The following is a 22,885-nucleotide window of genomic DNA, read 5'->3' as shown; positions in this document are numbered from 1 at the left end:
ATAAAAACTAATTCTTCTATAATTTTTAAACTATGCGTAGGATAGCGAAAATAAAAGTTTGGCTATTCTGGGCTAACCTTGAGCAAAGAAACCACGGTTTTAAACTAACGATTTTCTTACAGGAAAAAAAAATCACAATTTTTTCGGTTTCTGGCATGAAAAATGTTTTTTGTTGTATCTTTTGAAAAAATAGTGAAATACAAAAAAAATCTTGGGCTATCCTATCCTAGGTTAACCTTGTGCGATCGAATCAGGCAGGTTTGAAAAATAAAAAATCATTTTGGGGGTGCAAACTTCACATAGCCGTTTATTTCCTCAGCTAGCAGTTTATTTTTTTTTTTATGGTAAGCTTTTGGTGGTTTGATAGGCTGAGCTACGTCACGACGAAGGTGTCAAATCAAGTGAAAGAACTATTACTTAGGAAAAACTTTTACTATGGACGTTTTGCTGTATTAAGAATGCAAGATAATACAGTACTAATATTGGTAATGCATTGTTCAATGTTTGTTTATATTTTTATTTGGAACATTATATGATACTTTCATTTTCTCTGAGTCTGAAGACATTTATCTTTAAAAATCTTATATTATGAGTTCTATTCATAATATAAGATCTTTAAGACAACCACTTACAGATTTTGTTCGAAAGTTTTCAAACAATTCAAAACACCAAAAAAATTTTACAACAAAACTCTCAAAAATCGTTGTGTTTAAAAGCTTGGATATTCATATAAAGGTCTTTAGGCTCAGGTAAAATGACAAAGGATCAAAGTATTTAATAAAATACATACCAACAAAATTAAGTTATTTATTTATAATTTTCAAATTTTGTTATGTTTTTTAAGTTATTTTTTTTTTTTGTTTACTTTTTATACTTTTGTACTTACTATGAAAGATATTTATAGGTTTTTGAGTTTTTATTTATTTGTTTTTTTTTTTTTTTTTTTTTTTTTATAATAAACATTAAAAAGAGTTTTTGTGTTCATTCAAAATACCTAAATATATTAAAAATTAGTTTAAACAAGATATGAACTGATTTTATTAACTTTGTTTTCGTTTAACACGAAGAATTTTGGTATGATGAAGTATCTCCAAAGGGGCGTTCAATTCCAACACTTGGCTGAAATGAATAGGGAAGTTTTTATGAACAATTTAACAAAAAGTGGCTCAAGTTCCCCGCACTCCCCCTACTATTTATTTGGCATCGCTTATTTCAAATCTGCCCTCAGTTTCTAGTACCTTTAGTTTGGGTGATCCAGGTACAAGGATTTGTAGAACATTATTTACTCAATGGTATCTAGATTGGGACACTTACTTTTTTTGAATTTTGATCTATGGCGATACCCAATCCACTGTGCAACGGTGTAAACTCTTGGAAAATCTTGAATGGTAAATGTGGTAAAAGAACTGTCAGACTAATACAAAACTTTGACACATTTATCACTTTACTATGTTTAGCAGATTAACCCAGAGCTTACACATTTTCATGAATCCCCCTTTACATCATAGGGTTGTTGATCCGCCTCTGGATCCGTCACTGCACTGGGATGTTCTCAAGTAAGTTGTGAAAATCTAACTAAGGAGTCGGTTATAGCGATCAGGAAAATGAATCAGGAAAAATTTTCAAATAGATATTTTGTGATGTTTTAATTCGATTTGAAACACAAATGCTATACCAATCGATTAGGACTCAAAGAATTTTTTCGAAAAGAAAATTTATAATGGAACAATTAAGTTTTTGTTTAAATTTTATTTATTTGTTTTCCTGATGCCAGCTGATTGACATTCAAAACAAAATGAAACAAATCGTTCCCCTGAAGTGTTTCAAATTTTTTCTGTTCCACTGCATACGAAAAAAGAAGAGGAGGTAGATTTTGTGTGTGTCAACTGACGTAAGTTTTCCTGATTGCTATAAACGATCATCAGGAAAAAATATTCAATTTCATACTGTTTCTTTTTTCCTGATCGCTATAACCGGGCGCCACTTTTTTCAAAAAGTCAAAATTTTCAAACGCATTTTGCTACATTTTTTCCGACCACAAAATTGAAAACAATGATGCAGAAAGCTTAATTTTTGTTTTAAAACAATACTTGTATTTTTTAGCGCTAGAAATAATTAAAAAATGTTTACTTTTGTAAATTTCCCATTTTTTCAGTTTTTAGGTCATTGTAGGCTTTGTGCCATAAAAGAAAACTGCTCTTTATTGCTAAGCAAAAACTATAATCAAAATTTATACCTAGTTGTTTATGAGATAAAGGCTCTTTATTTCCCATTATTTTTTACTCATTGGAATCATATTACTGAAAAACAACAAATGATGATTTATATTATTGGTTGCTTATAAATGTTTTTTTTTTTGCAATATCATTTTGCAATATATTTTTTTTGTCTACATATTAATTTCATATTAAAATTCAATAAAAAAAAAAACAGCTTTTTAATTGATTCTATAAATAATCCGACATAAAATAATAACAAGGGACTGGGGGAGGATGGTAGGTGATTCGCTTTCGCGTTCGGTTTGCAATAGATTAAAATACACATGTATATTTTGAAATACAATTTAACATAACAATACTTCTTGTTAAACAACATGTGTGTAGGTTTGATGCTTATGTAAAAACTTTTGCAATATTGTGTGTTATTTCTATTTATTATTCCTATATGCATCTGTATTTTTGTGTTTATAGAGAAGTGACTGGAAACAGTAAGCACACACGTATAGAAACTGTGTATGTGTGAGTGGTTATTTTATTAGGGGGGTGACGATGAAAAAAAAAAAAAAAACTAGTCATAAAAGTAACCATCAAACACGAAACCAAAGGGTGTCTCAGAAACCGCACTAATGAAAATATTATCACAGACTTGAATTATCCTAGTCTGCCAGATTTTGAGAACGAAATTTTTATTCCGGAAATAATTGTTTTATATTGCTTTAAGAAGAAAACAACAAAAAAAAAGAGGAAGGGTGGCCGGAAATGTCTCCCCCCCCCCCACACGTTGCTAGATACACGTTCTTATTAGCGCCTTCACACGAATATATTGAAAACATATGAAGAAAAACATGCTACCCGGCCGGTTATCCGGTCGCCGGCTATGTGTGAAATGGGCCTTAGTCTCTCAACTTAGCTAGGTCCGAGGGGCTTATAAGTGCTGTTGCATTTAACATGTACATTGCTTAGCCCCGACTGCATTTTTTTTGGCCCAATTTAGCCCGGTCGTAATAAAAAACAGACATAATAAATATTTCGTATGTGTCGGTGCTGCCAGACAAAACTTTCTAATATTGTTCGATTTCTAGAAAAAACGCTCTTAAGCTGCGTTCACATTTAATTGATTTCTGATCATCAATACACGCTTGATCAGCAAAATGGGGAAAAGTGGACGTGTTGATGAAAAGCAGATCAAAGAATGTGGTGAATGTTCCAGAGGTAGTTGATTTCAAAAATTTAATATCACTGACATTCAACATCGAAAATAACACGTTCACACTTAACTGGGAGTGTGGACGAGTAGCATGATAGCCAAAACTTAAAAAAACAGTGTTGACTAACATTATATGGGCACAGATTGTGTTTGATCTGATATATAATAGCTCATAGTTTTCTCATTTATTTAAGTCTAGGTACCTACCGTCCTGATACACACTTTGGCAGTTCATGATCGGGGCCAAAGACTTTTGGTATTGTGAAACTCTATCGATAAACGACTTTTGCCCAAAATCGATCATCGCAAATTTTGGTGTTTTTATAACACCAAAATTTCCGATGAAAAACTTTATAGAAAAAGTATAGGTACTTTGCTTTCTAAATTGAAATCTGATTCCAATTCAGTGCATCAAACATTTTCTAAAATTTGATTTCTATGGATATATTGTCACACAGAATATTAATCCTTTGATACTAAACATCAGAGCATTTATTTTTTTCAATTTAATAAAACAGAAACAAAATGCAACTGAAAGTGTCAAATAAAACACCCTTTTAGGAATCCTGATTAAAAAACTGTTTTTGTTGAAATTTCAATATCTGAGCTGTAAGTTCAGACTTATGTTAGTATCGATGTTTCTAATACATTAATTATTGTCGCCTTTATTCTATTTTGTTTAATATTTTAATTAAATCTAAACAGATACCACAAATTGCTAAATACCTACTCCCTGAAATATAATTTGAGTTTACCGGTTTCTGAAACAAATGTCTACTAACACTATGCTCTCTATTGCATTTGATTGTGTGTTGTGTTATGCTTAACTGTTTTTTTTTTTTTTTGTTTCTTTGTTTTCTTCATTCCTCCTCTTTCAGTGTTTTAAATTTTTGAATTTTTGGGGAGTTCTTCAGAGATTTTTCTCCACTGATCACAGGATACGGGATTGGTATGGTCCTGAAAGGTGGTTGCTTTGCTTTCTTGCTGTGTTTGCAATTGCAAAATGTGTGTATATTGCAAACCATCTTTCCCGTCCCGTATTTGCCCCTTTAAAGCTCAAATGCAATCCAGCTTGATGGTAATGGTAATATGGGGATGGTGCTTTGTGTTTGGGAATTGTTAGTATTTTAGCATGAGCCAGTCCTGTTTATGTTGCTACTACAACAGATATTGCAAACTTTTGTGTGGCAAAGTGTAGTGGCAAAGTATGATGCGACAGTGGTGTTGGAGGAAAGCTGTAGAAGCTGTCTCCTTTACGTCCTCACAGGATGGCAATTTTAATGTGCACAGGGTTGAAACTGGAGGTAGATACAAGTTAAAATGCTCTGTGTGTAGAAGCAACATAATAAAACAAAGAGGTTGAGGGAGACTTGGAACAACGACATGGATGCAAGGAACAACAATGCTGATGCAGGTAGAGGTAGCGAAGAAGGGACCGAAAATAACAGACACGATGGAAGGAGTAGGGTAGGGTCAGGCTCAGGGTGCATAGAACTACCAGTTAAGGCAGCTCTGAGGGAGAAACAACAAGTTGTAACGTCAGCAACGACAACGAAAACGACAAGGCATGGGGCTGAGAGCTCGATGTTGGTGTAGCAATCTTCACATACTATGCAAGGGAACGGAAATTCAACTGAAAACCCTGTTTGTGCAGGGAAAAGTCCCATAGTCCTTTCCTAACTTCTTCGTGGCAGTTTTCCTCTTTGTTTCTTTTTTATGTGATTCTATTTTCTTTTTTTTTTTATTGCCATTTTTGTTGTGAACTATGTTTTCCTATATTTTTTTTTTTGTATTCGTATACTTGAAAATTGTGCAGTTCTATAGTCACGGAAAACTACAACACTGCTGCATTGTGTTATTGCCTCAGTAGTGAAAATGGTAACGAGTCCCCTTTTAACGCGCAACGAGTTGCCACGCCGTGAAGTTTAGTTTATTGCTTAATACCCTTCCATTAAGAACATAATATTTATATAAAATCAACAAAAATATACATAAATAAATAAATATTTATAAAATAATTATAAATATACTGTTCATAAAAAAAAAAAAAAAACATTTTCATCCGCTGAAGAGGAGTTACCGTAATAATCTTGTCCCAGGTCCTAATCTTCTAAACACCTCCTCCCTATCAGCCACTGCTTTGTGATGATGCCTTTACATGAATTTGTAAGCGGAGTTCGTTTTAATGTCGCTGATATACATTGCTGCTGCATTCAAAATAGCTTACAAACACCAACTCAAGAAGTATAAACAACTGCAAAAAGGATATCTATGTACTACATTGATAAATTATCGGGTGGTTTTTGTTTATTTAAAATTTTGAACAACTCATTTTGAACAACGAGTGGTACAACTAAACTTAATCGTGCAAAGTGTAACTTTAAAATTAACTGTGTTTTCAGTGGAATTTTGTGAAAAAAGAAATTGTTAATTTGAGCCAACAATTATAGATAGATTTTGAAACCAAAATTCGCAAGCAGCTTTAATGCGAAAAAAAATTAATTTGCTGTCTCAATGGAAATAATGACAAGCCGATTAGTAAACAGGTGAAGTAAAAAACAGGTTTCTCTAGTATAAATAAATATCTAAAAGTGTAGAATATTTTTTATTTATTTTGTCAAAAAAAAAAAATTAAAATAAAACTCCGTCGGCATTAGCATCCCCATTTGTATTTACTTTCTTCTTAGGAAAATAATGCATTTTTGTGATGTAGTTTTGGTGAATATAAAAAAAAAAACAAATTATTCTAGAAGAAATATAGAAAAATATAAATTTCATTCTGAGCCTTAAGAGAAACATACATCTGCAAGACTGTCCTTTTTCTTTCTTTCTTGTATTAAAAAAAATGTGGCGCTTATCTTAGAAATAAATATAAATATAAGGACAAAGAAAGCTACCGGCAACACATTGTATTGCATCTTTAAAGGGACCGCCACCGTGTACTTTAATCGCAGGATTCTATTCTATTTGCTTGGGTTTCTGTTTAAATTAATGTTTCACTATAACGTATTTATGTTATTTTATTTCATTTAATTTTAATTTTAATTTTAATTTTAATTTTAATTTTAATTTTAATTTTAATTTTAATTTTAATTTTAATTTTAATTTTAATTTTAATTTTAATTTTAATTTTAATTTTAATTTTAATTTTAATTTTAATTTTAATTTTAATTTTAATTTTAATTTTAATTTTAATTTTAATTTTAATTTTAATTTTAATTTTAATTTTAATTTTAATTTTAATTTTAATTTTAATTTTAATTTTAATTTTAATTTTAATTTTAATTTTAATTTTAATTTTAATTTTAATTTTAATTTTAATTTTAATTTTAATTTTAATTTTAATTTTAATTTTAATTTTAATTTTAATTTTAATTTTAATTTTTAATTTTAATTTTAATTTTAATTTTAATTTTAATTTTAATTTTAATTTTAATTTTAATTTTAATTTTAATTTTAATTTTAATTTTAATTTTAATTTTAATTTTAATTTTAATTTTAATTTTAATTTTAATTTTAATTTTAATTTTAATTTTAATTTTAATTTTAATTTTAATTTTAATTTTAATTTTAATTTTAATTTTAATTTTAATTTTAATTTTAATTTTAATTTTAATTTTAATTTTAATTTTAATTTTAATTTTAATTTTAATTTTAATTTTAATTTTAATTTTAATTTTAATTTTAATTTTAATTTTAATTTTAATTTTAATTTTAATTTTAATTTTAATTTTAATTTTAATTTTAATTTTAATTTTAATTTTAATTTTAATTTTAATTTTAATTTTAATTTTAATTTTAATTTTAATTTTAATTTTAATTTTAATTTTAATTTTAATTTTAATTTTAATTTTAATTTTAATTTTAATTTTAATTTTAATTTTAATTTTAATTTTAATTTTAATTTTAATTTTAATTAAAATCGTCTATCGTCTATAGCGGAATTGCCCAGCTGCTGCTTGAGGGTTAAACCGGTGCTTCTCATTGTATAGTATTCCCAGGTATTTGACGTATTTTTAACTGAGATTTGTTTTCAATCGGGAAGGCTTATCTTGATGTTCCTGTTGTTCCTGTTGTTCCTGGCAATTGACAATTATTGAAAAACATGGGCCAAATAACGTTTTAATAGACAAGGGTGGGCCAAAAAGTTCGGAATGAAGGGGCTGAAGAAGTCACAGATAAAATTCAAAGTTCAATTTTCAATAAATTAAAAAACAAAAAAACATTAGAAAAACAGAATCCAAAAAAAAAAAAACAGTTCCGATCGAAATGAGATCTTTATAGCTTGAGAGGGCATCAATTGTAGATATCAAATATGATTTTCAAAAAACCATACTTGAAACTTGGTATGACGATTCTTATTTTCCGGAACTTGCTATGACGATTCTAAATTTCAAACTTTAAAGTGTTTTTTCAGTCCAAACGTTTTTCTGGGAATTCAGATCATCTTGACTTTAGTTCCATGAGATGCATCAAAAAATGTCAAAAGCTCAGATTGTTTTTCAAATGATTTTATTAGCTTATTTTTGATCAAAATAATAGACAAAGGGACCCATAATAGACAGTGGAGTTATGTGGATGTGAATGATAACATAAAATTATTGGTATCTTGGATGGTTCTTTGATTCGGATGTATATATGGGAAGTAAGGGCAAGACCACCTATGGGGGCAAGACCGTTTTTCTACTATGTTGTTTGAAAAAAAAAATTAAATTGGTAGGACTTGTAATATAAAATAAATGTGTTCTGGTAAGATCGATTATGTCTGTAAGTATGAGCAAGTTTTGTTGAAATCCCGAAAAGTTATTGTAAATTTTGTGATTTTTCATCAAATCGTCATGTACTGTTTCGTGTGAAAAGAATTTTGTACTTTTTTCAATGAAATATTTAAAAGTTTTAACTTTTTCGTTTTTTTTTTTGTAATAAAAGTTGGGAACCGATGAAAATATAGAATACGTTTGTGATTATTGCAAATAGATTAAATATTTGAAGATAGAAACGGTTTTATTGTCAACAGAAGTTGTTAGATGTTTTTTTCAAAACGTGTTATCTCTTGTTCAGTATTTTTTAATTTATTTTTAATGATGAGATTTCCTACAAAAAACATTAAAATTAAGGAATAAACACTTTATTTTAATAAAAAAAATGTTTTTTATTGGTTTTTAAGACGGTTAAACACTAAAGGGGCGCTCTTGCCCCTACATCCCCTATAAGATATGAAATTCTTGCAGTTTTGAAAAAAAAAAAAATTGGAAGTGCTTAATACTCCGATAAATATTCTTATCAAGAACCGATAATGCTGTTCCCTCTTTAAAGAGTACCAGAAATAAATGCATACATTTTATTTAATGCTCCGGCCCGGCCGCCCCCCGGCAGCTCAACGTACGCCACTTGTGTAGATGCTGTCACCTGCTATTGCGTTAATCATACAAAAATTATCATCAACGAATTCGCCAATATATTTAAACTAACATATGCACGCGGCTGTTATTTGAAAAACAATAACACAATAACAAAACAATGTTAAGAAACTAAACAAACAGCGATAAATACTTAATTGAAGAATTATAAATCCAACCTTACCGGGGTTTGGGGAAAGCCAGATGTTGTGAAAAGTAAACAAAAGAAGGAAGAATAAAAACAAAACAAACAAGAAAAAAAAAAAAAAAAACAAATAAACAAATTATCGTCATAATTATTGAAAAAATAAAGAAATTTTCTCATACGTTATTGTAAGTATGGTTTGGTTCAATGGATGAACAATTATGAAAATAATTACAAGTCATCAACAGAAACAAAAATGTTCATATATTTAGTTTATACAGGGATAAAAATCGTTTAGAATACAGTGGGCCAAAAAACTATTTCACAAATTATGAGATGAGAAATTAAGATTCAGGAATAATTTTTCTGGATTTTGATACACGCACACATTCATCCCCATACCATCATAAAGTAGATTTCTATAAGCCGTCTTTAGCTTTAAAGTCGAAATCATTTGAGCACCATAAGGCGATACAGTCAAATTATTTGTACAAGGAAAACTATGGATGTCAGTTTGAAAAAACGCAAGGTCTTTTTACCCGACTTTGTTATTTTCATCATACCTAACTTCAAAACTACTTTTCGTAATTTGCCAAATGGGGTATTGTTGGAATCCTTTTGCTTATTCGCTGGTTTTAGGATATGTAATTTTGTATTATGTTGGTTATGGCGCAATAGTCTTAAAATTTCTTTATATTTTTGACGTGAAAACGTTTTACTGATTCCTTTAAGGGTGACAAGTTGTCCTAAACAAAAAAATAAAGGTTTTTCTTAAAAATAAGTATTTTTTTTTTTTTTTAATTTATCGAAAATAAAAACACATTTTGCATCCGATTTTCTGTTTCTGTTTTTAAACAAATAAGGGAATTTTAAGCACTAAATTAAAAACAAAAAGGTTCGGTACGTCATTGTTGGTGAAACCGTTGATTTTAATATTATTTTTTTCCAAATTAAGACAATATTTTTTGAAAATTTCCCCTGCTGGTTGAACGGAAACAATATTTCCCCCCGTCTCATACGATTTTTTTCTTGTCTTGACCCAACTTACATGCTTTAGCTTACTGGCACATTCCTCCACTAAATGCATAGTCTACATACTCGCTTGTCCCTGCAGTACCATCTTCCACTCATCTCATTCACTAGCCATAACTCTTGCTATTCTCCTAATGCTTAAAGTCTTCATCCCGCTTTCAAATACTAAGGGATCCCCTCTGCACATAACCCATCATATTCCATCACGGCATCACCGTCCACATCAGGGTATCGAAAAGCCACATTTTCCATTTCCACGCCTTCTCGAATTTCCTTCTTTCCTCAATGCTACCTTTTTTATCTGTTCGGACATCCATATAATTCGATTGAAAACTATTATAGTGCTTTCCATATTTAATAAATATACCTACTTTGTATGAATATATTATTGAATGTATTAAGCGAGGTCAAAATTCTGTGTGTGCCAAAATTCGGTTCCCAAAATTATGTATTACAAAATTCTATTTTTAAACATTATTAAAAATTTTGTTTTTTAAAATTCTGTAAATTCAAATTCTGGATTTAAAAAATTTTTGTTCCAAAATTCTGTAAATGATAAAACAAATTGTTTTGATAATGAAAAAAAGTGCGCACTTTTTATTTATTTATTCTTAATCTCGGATTGAAAGTAGGGGAAAATCTTGGATTTAGGGTAGGTAAACCTAAATCCGAGGTTTAGCTAAATCTCGGATTTAGGGTAAATGGAAACGTAGTATAAGGAGGTTAGTCATGAATCTCCTAACTAACCTCAGGAAAGTACAGAAGAATTGAATAGCTCCTCCTTTTTGAAAGTCGGTAAAAAGCAAACTTAGGGAGCCTAAATGCTTAGACCCACGCGTTTCACAATGTTTTAAAACTTCATTTTCGGAAATTACGATAATCAACAAAAAACTAGGACTCTCTCAAAGAGTCTTTAAAGAGTGTATAAACAGCTCCTGAAAAAAAGTCCACAAATAAAGTTAAAACAATGATGGTTGTTGAAAAAAAAAAATGTTTAGAGTTAAAAAAAACTTTTGTCGCTTCGTTTCCCTTTCCATTAAATTTTATTGTAAAACAATACCGGAATAAACACAGTAATCGTTTTCGATTCATGCACAACTTTTGAATTTAATAGAAGACCATCAGTTTTTGAATATTAAAAATGCCAAACTTAAATTTGAGTGTCATTTAAAAAAATGTAGAATTTCTTAAAAATTAAATTTAAAATTTATCTCTCAAATGAATTGCAAAATCAAAGTAGGTACCTAGAGTTATTTTTGTATAGGGTAAATGTGAACATTGTTGTTATGATTCGTTTTCTTTATGAAATGTTTAAGTTTTCGCAAATTTTCAGCAAAAATTGTTATTGTACCTGCTTCATATATTGAGATCGATTACCCCATTTTCCATCAAACATGAAACATCAAATTTTATAAAAAAAAAAACGTATAACCCCAACAATTTAAGATTGCTACTCTCCAATAGATGATATTTGTTAATATAAATTACATGCAGTTACAAACATTCTCATTACTTCTCAGTTTAGTTGGCATTAAATTCAATGTGAAATACAGTATAAATTTCAAAATCGTTTACAACTACAACCTTTGACCCTAATAGATATTTTGTTTCTTGTTCAAATGGACTTGAAATAAGGTGTTGAGTGTTGTAAATTGGAAATCATTTAATTTGTTTATTTGTTTGTTTGGGGGCAACTGGCCTCCTCCACTTCCACCTGCGTACGCACTTGGAGACTTATAATACGCGCATATTTGAGTAGCCATACACTGGTTGGTGTTATGCAGCTACATCTTCCAGATCCTTATATTTATTTAAACTTTTATTTTAATTTTGTTTAATACTAAGTAGGTGTGAGTTTTGTAGTTTTCCCATTATGAAGCCTCATGTCAGCTTATTTGTTCGTTTATGTTTACATGCGGGATTTGAGTTTGTTTGTGTTGTTGTTTCTTCTTTTATTGATTTTAAGCCAAGTTGTCAAACACGGTTTTAATATGAAAAGGTATAGAATTTCTTAAGAAGGTAAAACAAAAATTTTTTTAATGTAGTTAACCCTTTCGGACCCAGCGTTACTCTTATGTAACATATTTTTAAAAATTCGTAAACAAATATTCCATTAAATAATAATTTTTTAGGTTTCGATGGCTTAATTGAAAGATAATAATGCCAAGTTACTGGATTATTACAAAAAGTTAGTCAAATATCATACTTTTTTTTTTGCAAACAATTTTGAAAAAAAAGATATAAAAAATGTTAATCCAGAAAATGTTTTGTTTTTTGCCATACATTATTGTTCTATAAAAAGTTATTTTATCAGTTGTCCGACTTTTTTTGGTAGTCATAGGCAGTGCATGTTACTTACATGTAACATGAGAGTAACAGTGGCGTACACTGAACCAAATCCTTACGTAAATACAACGAAAAAATTCGTTGAGCCAACGAAAATTTAATTAATTTTCAGCCGGTGAAAAATTTAATTGGCTCAACGAAATGGCTTTCATACGTTAATGAAGAACTTCATCAACTAACGAAAACTGTCGTATTTTAATGAAATTTTTTATTAAAATTTTCGATCGCGAATTAATGAATTTTTACATCACTTTACGAAAGTTTTTCATCAATTAACGTAAAATTTAACTAAACACGGTGATATTTTTATGTATTTTTTGATTAATTCATGAAAGAACTTTCGTTAGCTAACGAATTTTTTCGTAAATTTTATGAATATTTTAATTAAATATTAAAAAATATTCGTTAGCTAACGAAACTTTTCGTTGTATTAATAATTTTTTTTTAAGATTATAGTAGGTATATATTTATTGGACTTGTTAAATTATTAACAGTCCAAACAAAAAATTGGCGTTTCGACCCGGTAGAGCTCACTTGGACTCATCACTTGACTTATCCGTGAGGCACCTTGTCAAAACGCAAATATTTTTTATATTCAGCTCAACTTACATAGATTTTTAAACAAAAACCTAATGTGAACTATATCCAACAAGATTAAATTTTTAGTCCATAAAACAGAAATGCACCCGGCAACGATATTTTTTCGTTAACTGATGTATTTTTTCATAAGCCAATGTAATATTTCATTAGTATATGAAGAATTTTCATAAGCTTATGAAGATTTTCGTTAGTTAATGTTGAATTTCATAAGTTAATGAATTTTTTCGTTACTTAATTAAAACTTTGATAAAGTAACGAAAAAGTTCTTATTTTTGTTCTTCAAAATGAGTATGAAATTTTTCGTTAATTGATGAATCTTTTCATTGAATTGGATTTTTTGGCACTAAAAAGTGTATGAAACGTTTTCATTAATTGATGAAGGTTTTCATATTACGAAAAATTACATATTTTCGTTGAGCCAACGAAAGTTTCGTTGGGCCAACGAAAATGTAGTGTATGAAACAATTTTCGTACTTTTACGAAATTTATTATTTTCAGTGTAGCTAGCATGGGTGGCATCCGGGGCGGCAATTATGGTGTCACTCCCAGAATGAAAAACAGTAAAATAAATGAAATTCCATTATTCTATAACTATGATTTTCGATTTTCGAACAACCGTTTTTTTTTTTTTTTTATTAAGAACAATTTTCAAAAAAATAATTTTTGGACAAAATATATCATTATTTTTTTTTTTTTTGAAAATTTGTATTTTTTCACCAACAATTTTGAACATTTTTTTTCGAACAATTTTTTGTCATTAAATTAAATACTTGGTTTGGAGTTTAAAAACAGTCTAAAAGATGTTTTTGTACTTTTAAAAACAAATTTTATGTTTTAATTAAATTGAAAATATAAAAAAAAAACTTAATAATGAAAGATTTTATAACTGGAGCTGTACACAACTGTGCTGAAGTTCGTAAAAAATCTTAGCTCGGCACAATTGTAGAAAGATTTTTGTATGAGAGCAAAAATTAAGCTCGATCTGTGTAGTAGGCCTAAGGAACAAAAATTTAAATCAACAGTAGGTAGATAAGAAAAATTCAAGGGGTGATTATTGGATATACAATCGACTCCCTCTAAGTCGAACTCCCTCTAAGTCGAATTTCCCTGGTGAACAAAAAAAAAAAATTTTAAGTATGTGTATGTTTTACAAAGAGATACAAAAATGTATGCTAGCAAAACTAGTTAAAGACATTTTTTTTTCATTTACACCGTGTGTGAAATGGGTTGAATATTTAACCTCTGTTAAATATTTGACACTATTGAGGTTAATACAAAAATTTTCATCTGTACCTGCTCTTTAGCTGTGTGAATTGGGATACATTTTAGTCGTGGCTAAATAATTTCTTTAAGCTGCAAAACAAAAGAATTAATGGTGTTAAAATTTTGATAAATCTTCAAAAAACCATCTATAAAGTGTTTTTTCAGCCAAAATTTTTCAGGGAAGTCTGATTTTCTTGGTTTTAGTTCCATTAGATGCAGCATCAAAAACTACCCCAAAATGATGTGCCATCAGCTAAGGTTGATTTTTAAACGAAGCTGTAAGCTTGTTTTTGGTAAAAATGCACATGAACCCACTAGAATTTTGAGGATATGGGTATCTTGGAATGGTTCTTTGATTCGAATGTAATGTTAGTAATGTATAACATTAGAAGGTCTTGAAGACCCTGGTAAGAAAATTTTGAAATGGAAAAATAAAGATAAATAATGCAAATTATACAAAATTTACTGAATAATCATAGTTTCTTTTGGGTGAATAATATGAACAAAAAATTTAATCCTTGGATTTATGAAATTCAGTTTTAAGTGACTGAATTTAAAATTCACTTTAATCCCAAATATATCTGGAGTGAATAATATGGCCGTTAGTTTAAAAAAAAATCACGGAAAAGAAGCACTAGTTCTGTTTTTGAAACAAATTTTGTACATACAAAAATAAAACGGTACTAAATTTAAAATTCGTTTCCTGAAAAAAAAAAAGTTTTTTTTATGACAGTGTTCAAGTAAATGAGCGATATGTGTCATCCCTTATTTTATTACTTTTGTTTAACAATTTGTGATACTCTAACTGCATGAATATTTGTCCTTTGCTATTTCGCAATAAATTTTGTTGTCCTGGAGCAGGCGAAAAGTTTCGTTTTGCATCAGCAGCGTGATAGGCTTCGCTTAACTGCAACGAAATACAGAGCTTAATTTGCAGTGCAATCGAAGAAATCGAAGAAATCTAATCAATTTATTATTCAGCGCAAAAAATATAAGCACTTTCTCAAATAAAATCTAAATGTGTGAGGTCTGTTTATACGATGAGAAACTATAGTCCAGTCAAATTAGATACAAAAATAGGGTGTGCCAGGCACGGATTCTGAATTCCGCATAACTTTTAAGGGCCGTTACATTTCAGCACTTTTTTCAGTTTTTGGGTCATAACTCCCACATTGTTGTATGCCAATTATTTATTGTATGCCAAAGTTGAAGAATATAAAATTCTACATCGATTAAGGACCATCGATCAAAGGTCAGAATAAGCAGCCAAAAATAGCAAAATTTTACTACTTTTTACTACAGTTTCAAACGTCTATTTTTTGAAAACAGTTTTTTCGCCATCAAAAGTTATGCAGAACTCAGAATTCGTCGCAAATTTGAGATGTCCAAAGTAAATTAAAATCATTTCCAGCTTTTTCTGAATTATTCGTAACCAAAAGTCTAATTTGACTGAGCTGCTTCTGCTAGGTATAACTACTTTTGTAGTATGAAATTGTATCAATGTTCAGCAATGCTACCTATTCTTTCTCATTCTTTTATTGTTTATTTTATATCTATGATAGGTATCTAACCTATTGTTTTATTTTGATGGAAAGCAAACCAAATGATTTCATATTTATAATAGAATTTGCATTTCATTTTCATGAAGTGGCAACCGTAGCTATGTAGAGTTTCTGTTTTTACTCTGTTGCTGCAACTGGATGTTGCTCCCCAAGCCCCAACCAAACCTTGTGTTGTCTATTGTATCGTTGTTTTGTTTACACACATACACATGAACATAATAAACAAGACAAGACACTACGCAAAGTAAGAAAAACACAAAAATTTCAGTTTATTTCACGATCGAGCGACTCAAGAAGAAGTGAATACCGATACCGTCGCGATACGTTGGCGTATTTTGTCATTTTATTTCGTTGTTGTTTCTGAGTACCTATTTAAGAAAAGTTAAACATCCGTCGTCACGTCGATATAAAATTGTTCAAAATAAATTAATCAATAAAGAAAACAAAATGTGCTTTTAACGCGTCTAATACCGCGACCGCCCAACCACTGTCACTCAAATTTGTGTCCCCTTTCTGTACAAAAAAAAAAAACACCATCCTATCTGGACTTACTCCTACATCTCAAGTACATATACAAGCATTCCCTCAACATACATCAACTAACTCCCTTTTACTTATTTCATTTTCTAGGATTAAAGCTCCTAGAGGCTATTGTTATTGTTATTATTTGTCGGCTTCTTTCCTTTTGCCTCACCGCTGTGTCTGGGTCTGGTACAACCGTTTTACGAAGTAAAAGAAATTGCTCCTTGTTCATACCAAAAGTGTTTGTGGTTTTCAATTATTGTGAGTGTGTCTGTTATCCTTGGCGGAAAAAACAGAGGAAATGTTTTTTAGTATAGTCCTTTGCAACGCTTTATTATTGTGATAGGTGGTTCTGGCTTTATTTTGTTTCTAATTTTTTGTTTATGAAAATACCAAAGGCTAGGTAGGTATTGATTGTAACAGTTTAATAATTTTTACAATTTTTTTTTTTAATAATGTAATCCTTCAGTTTTATTTCATTATTTGCGAATCGATTTAAGTGCATTTCGCAAACTAAAAATTTTGAAGGATTTTATTCAACACTGTTTCGTTGCATCGTAACAGAAGTCACATTCAGTAACTACTGTTCTTGTAGGTAGGTATGTTTAGTTTACAAAAAATTCAATTACATAGTTTGAAAAAAAAAAACTTAAATACTCTTAATTAAGTGACACATAAGTTCTTGTTCTTACTTTAAATCAAAAACTATCAATCCCTCAGTCCAATTTAGTTTTTATTAAAGGATCCAACATATTATATGTACATATCGTCGGCGTAAAGCAAAATTGTTCTAAATACACTTTTTACCGAAAATGAGTTAATGATACAGTTTTACTAATTATTTAAGGGTGCTTTTTCCGAATTTGAAAACGGTTTTTGTCAAAAAAAAATTCATTCCGCAGATAATAATTTAATTTGACATAGAACAATAAAAACAGGGAAGTATGGCCTTTTGAAAATGAGCCCGAGTATTTTTGATTGTTCTAAGTCCCATCATATTTTGTTCTAAGGAAAAAACGTACTTGTATAGGAATTGTTCTATGTCCAATTTTGGGTTTTTAGTTTTAAAAAATATTTAAAAATAGTATGAACCTACTAATGAGGTAAACTTGTATATTTTATTAAAGAGAAAAGAACAAACTTTATAAAAAACATAACTTGAATGGTAAACGAACAGAAAATTGTCGCTTTAAACCAATTTGAAACTTAAAAATCGTCCCCTGTAAAATTTGCTTTTTGTGACCTAGAACAATAATTTTGCTTTACGGCGACGATATCTAAGCTTGATTTTTCGCGAAGATCAGAATAAAATAAATTTGTAATTTTATTACATAAAAAGACAGGCATGTTCATTGTGAACTCGTATCTGTAAACCAAAACTTGTTTCGAGACTTTGATCCGAAAATATCAGCTTTAGAAAAAAAAAAAATATTTCGATCGCAAATATTTCAGCAACCAGACCACGAACAAACTTTTGGTTTGCAGCTATGAATAGAGCTTAAAGAGACCTTTATTTTATGCCTCACTCATCGGATTTGGAGGAAATTTTTGAAACACTAATTTTTTTAGGCAAGGGGTTAACCTTGATTTTTTCTCGAAAATCCTAAAAAAATAAATTTGTAATTTTTTTACATAAATGGATAGGCCTATTCATTGTGAGTTCATATCTGCTAATCAAAACATTTTTCGAGACCTTGGTCCGAAAATATCTGCTTCCGAATGTAAGGGAAAAAAAAATATTTCGATTGTAAATAATTCAGCAACCAGACGTCCAAGAAACTTTTGGTTTTCGGTTATGAATATCTTTTGATGTATCACTCGATGGATTTGGAGAACTTTTTTTGCAAATAAAAATTTTTTAGACCTTGATTTTTTCTCGAAAATCTTAAAAAAATAAATTTGTAATTTTTTTTACATAAATGGATAGCTCTGTGAGCTCATATCTGTTAACCAAAACATTTTTGGAGACCTTGATCCGAAAATATCTGCTTCCGAATGTAAGAAAAAACATTGTTTCGATTGCATATAATTCAGACGTCCAAGAACCTTTTTGTTTTCGGTTATGAATAGAGCTTAAAGAGACCTTTCTTTTGATGTATCACTCGATGGATTTGGAGAACTTTTTTGAAAATACGATTTTTTTAGGCAAGGGGTTAACCTTGATTTTTTCTCAAAAATCCTAAAAAAATAAATTTGTAATTTTTTTTACATAAATGGATAGGCCTATTCATTGTGAACTCGTTTCTGTAAACCAAAACTTGTTTCAAGACTTTGATCCGAAAATATCAGCTTTAGACTTTTCTTTTAATATCTAACTCAATGGATTTGGAGGAAATTTTTGAAAACGTATTTTTTTTTGGGCAACCAAAACTTCTTTCGAGACTTTTTTACTTTCTTATTTTTTACTTTTTACCGACTTTCAAAAAGGAGGAGGTTAGTGAGTTAGTAAGTTTTAAGTGAAGCTAATAAAAGTTAATTAATATTAATAAAAATAAATGGTTTTCCTTGATTTTTTTTAATTTCTCGACAAAACATTTTCAGATATTCGGTTTTTTGTTTTGAATTTAAAACTTATCACAGCATTTTATTTTCAAAATAAAATTAGTACTTAACCCTCTGTAGACACACCTCTTTTTTGTGACGTGATAGGCACACGGGTGCGAATTTGGTTTATACTTTTTCATGACCCTAGAGCTTTTTTCGGTCACAATATTTTATAGAGAATCAAGTATAAAATTGATGTACAACATTCCGAGGAATTCGAATATTGTATTCACAATTCCGAAATAAAATATGTTAAGGGTGAAGAGAGACTTTTGTGTGACCACTTTTTTGAAAAATCGTAATTTTTTTATTTTTGTCCGGCCAAATTCGCACCCGTGTGCCGACAGAGGGTTAATAACACAAAATTTTGAAAAAAAAATTGTTCAAAATTATTTTTTGATTTTTTTTTTTCAAAATTGAAACAGATTTATTTAGTAATAAAATAAAAGAAAACGTTATTGACATTACCAAAATGGTATAGCATAACCATAGATAACTACCCCTTCCACTAATTTCCACTCTATCTAAGAATTCGTTGAAATTAGGACATTCCGCCCATAGACTTTTGTGATCAGCATAGGTAATGTTATATAAATTCTTGAAAATTTTTATCAAATTTGACCAAGACATTATTTTTCAAACATTCAGTGTGTGTTCTTTACCAGCACCTTTATTTTGACCCTCATATAATACATTTTTTGCGTATCATGCATCGTTATCGATATATCGAAAAAGGTGAAAACAAAAGATATGAAACTTGAACTTGAAACTTTATGCTATTATTTATTTTCTGGTGATAAATATCGAAAAAATTGTTGAGATAAATTTTGTATAGCGCAGCGTATTCAATCTTACAATTTAATTTTTTTTTTTTTTATTTTATTTTGTTTTTTTTTTTTTGTTCGAACGGTGCAGATTTAGCTCAACTTGAAAACAATGTGTGTGCTTAAGCTTATAGACTTTATAAATACATTTTTATTTACTTAAAATCTTTGTTAAAACTAACTCCAATTCTTTATCACAAATAAATAAAGGCTTGCTAACTAACCACTTTCTTTTTTACGCTTGCTTGTACATTTTCAGAACACGGAATGAAACGTATGTATTCACTTCAATCACAACGAATTGATTCAAAATTAAACAAACTATCCCTGAATCGTTTTCTTTTAAAGTCTTTGAATCTTGAAAACAATCCATCAATTCGACGTCATAGAAGGAAATTCTTCAGGCATCATCGGCACAAAATCTTCCAACTCAAACGATTTGCGCGTAAAAAAAACATACTATTACCATTTTCCCAACGGCCGCCATCATTATTAACACAGTTTGATATTATATTGAAACAACAACAAGCTAATTTATTCAAACAACAACGAAAAAGTTTAAAAAGTGAATTTAGGAAAACATTTAAGACAATTATTAAACCATCACTCAAGAAGACTTCATCAACAACAACAATCAATAGTCAATCAAAAAATCTGGAAGGCCAAAAGGAAAATCATCGCTTTTTTAAAACCGAAATAGATCCTGATGCATCATCACCAACAACAAAATTCGTAAAAATTAAGAATGAAGAGCTGCACTTTGAAAATGATGCCATCAGCCCAAATTCTGGAACTGGAACTGAAACTGAACATTTTTATCATAGAAATCTTATGGATTATAATGAATTTAAAGATTTCGAAAATAGCTTAACTAATAATTTATATTGCCAGCAAAATCAGTTGCCTTTTCAAGTCCTGGCACAAAATCAGTATACATCTCACATTCAAACGACTAGTCATTCCACCATGCAGTTACAACATCACTTAAGCATACAGCAGCAGGAGCTGATTCAGCAGCTCCAGCTTGTACAAAGGCAGTATTTAATACATCAAGGTGAATTCACATGTCTTTTTTTTTTAATTCTTTAACTTTCTAATTAATATGTGTGCATTTTTTTTTCTTCTTTCAACGATGAAAAAGGCCTCGGCAAACCTTTGCAACTAGATTTTCAATCACAAATCCACCGATCAATGTCACCAATCAATCCAATGTCAGCAATTTTTCAAAACAATCAGAATACCTCAAATCATCAGCAAACCAATCACAACCATCACCAACATCAACAGCAACAGCATAATCAACAACAGCAGCAACAACAACAGCATAATCAACAACAGCAACAACATTATCGAGTTGCGCCACAACATTTACAACAACATCCCAATCATCTAACACATACAAATCACTCCCATGCGACCCATATCGCAAATCATCAATTGCACCATCATCAACGTAACCAACAACACCAACAGCAACAACTCTCACCGAAATCATCAGCATCATCAACGCAACAAAATAATTCCATCGATGATTTGAGTATGATGATGATAAATTCGCACGAGGATGAACAACGATTGTCCCCACCCCAGGAAATGAGAAGCCCTGCTGTCAACAACAATATAAGTAGCAGCAAGAACTGTCAAACGGCCCCCAACAACAACAATAACACCAATGAATCTGACAACCTCGCAAAATACAAAAGCAACTTAAGGGACGATTTTGTGCACTGTAGTAGTCCTCCCGAAATAAAATCCGACATTGACCGCGATCAACAGCATACGCCATCTAGTAATGAGGTTGTGAACCCAACTATACCCGGAAATGGTGACACTACATGGTCAACGGAAACACTAAGTAGCGATATCATAACATCAAGTAGGAAATGATTACAAAACAAAACAAAACTCAACTCATCAACTGAATTCATTTCATATATTATTTTAGGATTTGTGGCGTCACCCTTGCAGCAGCAGCAGCAGCACCAGCAGCAACATCAACATCCGCATGCAGACGCCAACCATTTGGGTGGTGGCAGCGTTGGATGTATGGCGGGTTTGGGTGGAATAATTGATGCTATTGGAAACATGGGTGCAAGTGGAAATCCTGCTCCCAGAAACCACCTCATCGACGATTACAATACAAAAAAGTATTACCATCCTCTTTATGTGCATGGAGTATGTCGCTGGCCTGGTTGTGAATTAGTTCTAGATGATGTGGCCTCCTTTATTAAGTAAGTATGTGTTTTCTATCGAAGGTATTTGTCTTAAAATAATCAAATGAATCATACAAAACTCCAAACAAAGAAAGAGATAATTTTATCAATTGTTAATTTATTAATTACTTTAGCTAAGCATCATGAGCTGATGATCTTCTTCAACTCATGCATATCGACTGAAACCTCCCAAATTTAAGCTTTTCTTTTTTTTTTGTATGTATGTATTACTAATACAAATAAAACATGGATACTTTTTTAATTCGTAACTAAAATACTATGTATTTGTAAATCTAACTAAAATGATTGAATCAAATTGAAAAAAAAAATAAATAATTAACTTCTTCTACTGTGTGTTTTACTAACTTTAAAGTTTTATTTTATATCTTTTATTGTTTAATTTTATGAAAGACATGTAATTTGAGGAATGAAAAAAAAAAAAAATCAACAAACATTTAATTACAATTTCTTTAAATTGCTCAAAATGCGAATTTAACGAAATTGTTTTTTTTGTTCTTTTTGCTATAGAAAGTTTAATCAATACCGAAAATTACATTCTCTGATAAAATTAAAATCCCTTTTATGAGACAGATTTATAAATGATTTGAAGGAACAAAGCAAAAAGGTAAGTTGTTTTGGATGAATCTCTAAATGATGGTAAGTTTATAAGTAAAATTTTCTGAAATTCAATTGTTTAACATCATATTTCAAACATTTTGTAAACTTTATTGTATGTATTTATTTATTGTGTTTTTTCTCAAATTATAAATAAAAATATCTAACTACACAATTTAGAAGAATATGGTATATAACGCTTTTTCCTTATTAAGCGGGAGATTTACAGACACACGTTAAATACCCCCGTAAGGGAATTCTAGACAATTTGCAGTACACGCTCGATGAAGTGAACACTTAACAAGTCTGGTTTTTATTAGTTCACTCTATCGAGAACCTACTGTAAATTGTGTAATTGTTCACTATGTCGAGCGGGAGTTTAAAATGTTAACTA

General features: G+C 29.8%; 1 protein-coding gene across 6 annotated transcripts in view; it reads left to right on the top strand.

The window, feature by feature from the left end:
- Window positions 1-4,630: 4,630 nt before the first annotated feature.
- Window positions 4,631-22,885, top strand: part of LOC129920585 (forkhead box protein P1) — a 38,781-nt gene continuing 20,526 nt past the window's right edge. For 2 of the 6 annotated variants that reach the window (XM_056001957.1, XM_056001955.1), the window contains exons 1-4: window positions 4,631-5,972; window positions 19,923-20,717; window positions 20,805-21,539; window positions 21,609-21,894. In XM_056001957.1, the coding sequence (XP_055857932.1) occupies window positions 19,931-20,717; window positions 20,805-21,539; window positions 21,609-21,894 (1,808 nt within the window). In that variant the 5' untranslated portion in view covers window positions 4,631-5,972; window positions 19,923-19,930. Of the gene's footprint in view, window positions 5,973-15,932; window positions 16,339-19,922; window positions 20,718-20,804; window positions 21,540-21,608; window positions 21,895-22,885 lie in introns of those variants that run through there. The other 4 variants (XM_056001959.1, XM_056001958.1, XM_056001960.1 and 1 more) reach the window with 3 other exon arrangements.

This window comes from Episyrphus balteatus, chromosome X (genome assembly GCF_945859705.1).
Source record: "Episyrphus balteatus chromosome X, idEpiBalt1.1, whole genome shotgun sequence".
Lineage (NCBI taxonomy): Eukaryota > Metazoa > Arthropoda > Insecta > Diptera > Syrphidae > Episyrphus > Episyrphus balteatus.
Note: the sequence above shows the minus strand (reverse complement) of the source record. Positions and strands in the feature narration are given on the sequence as shown.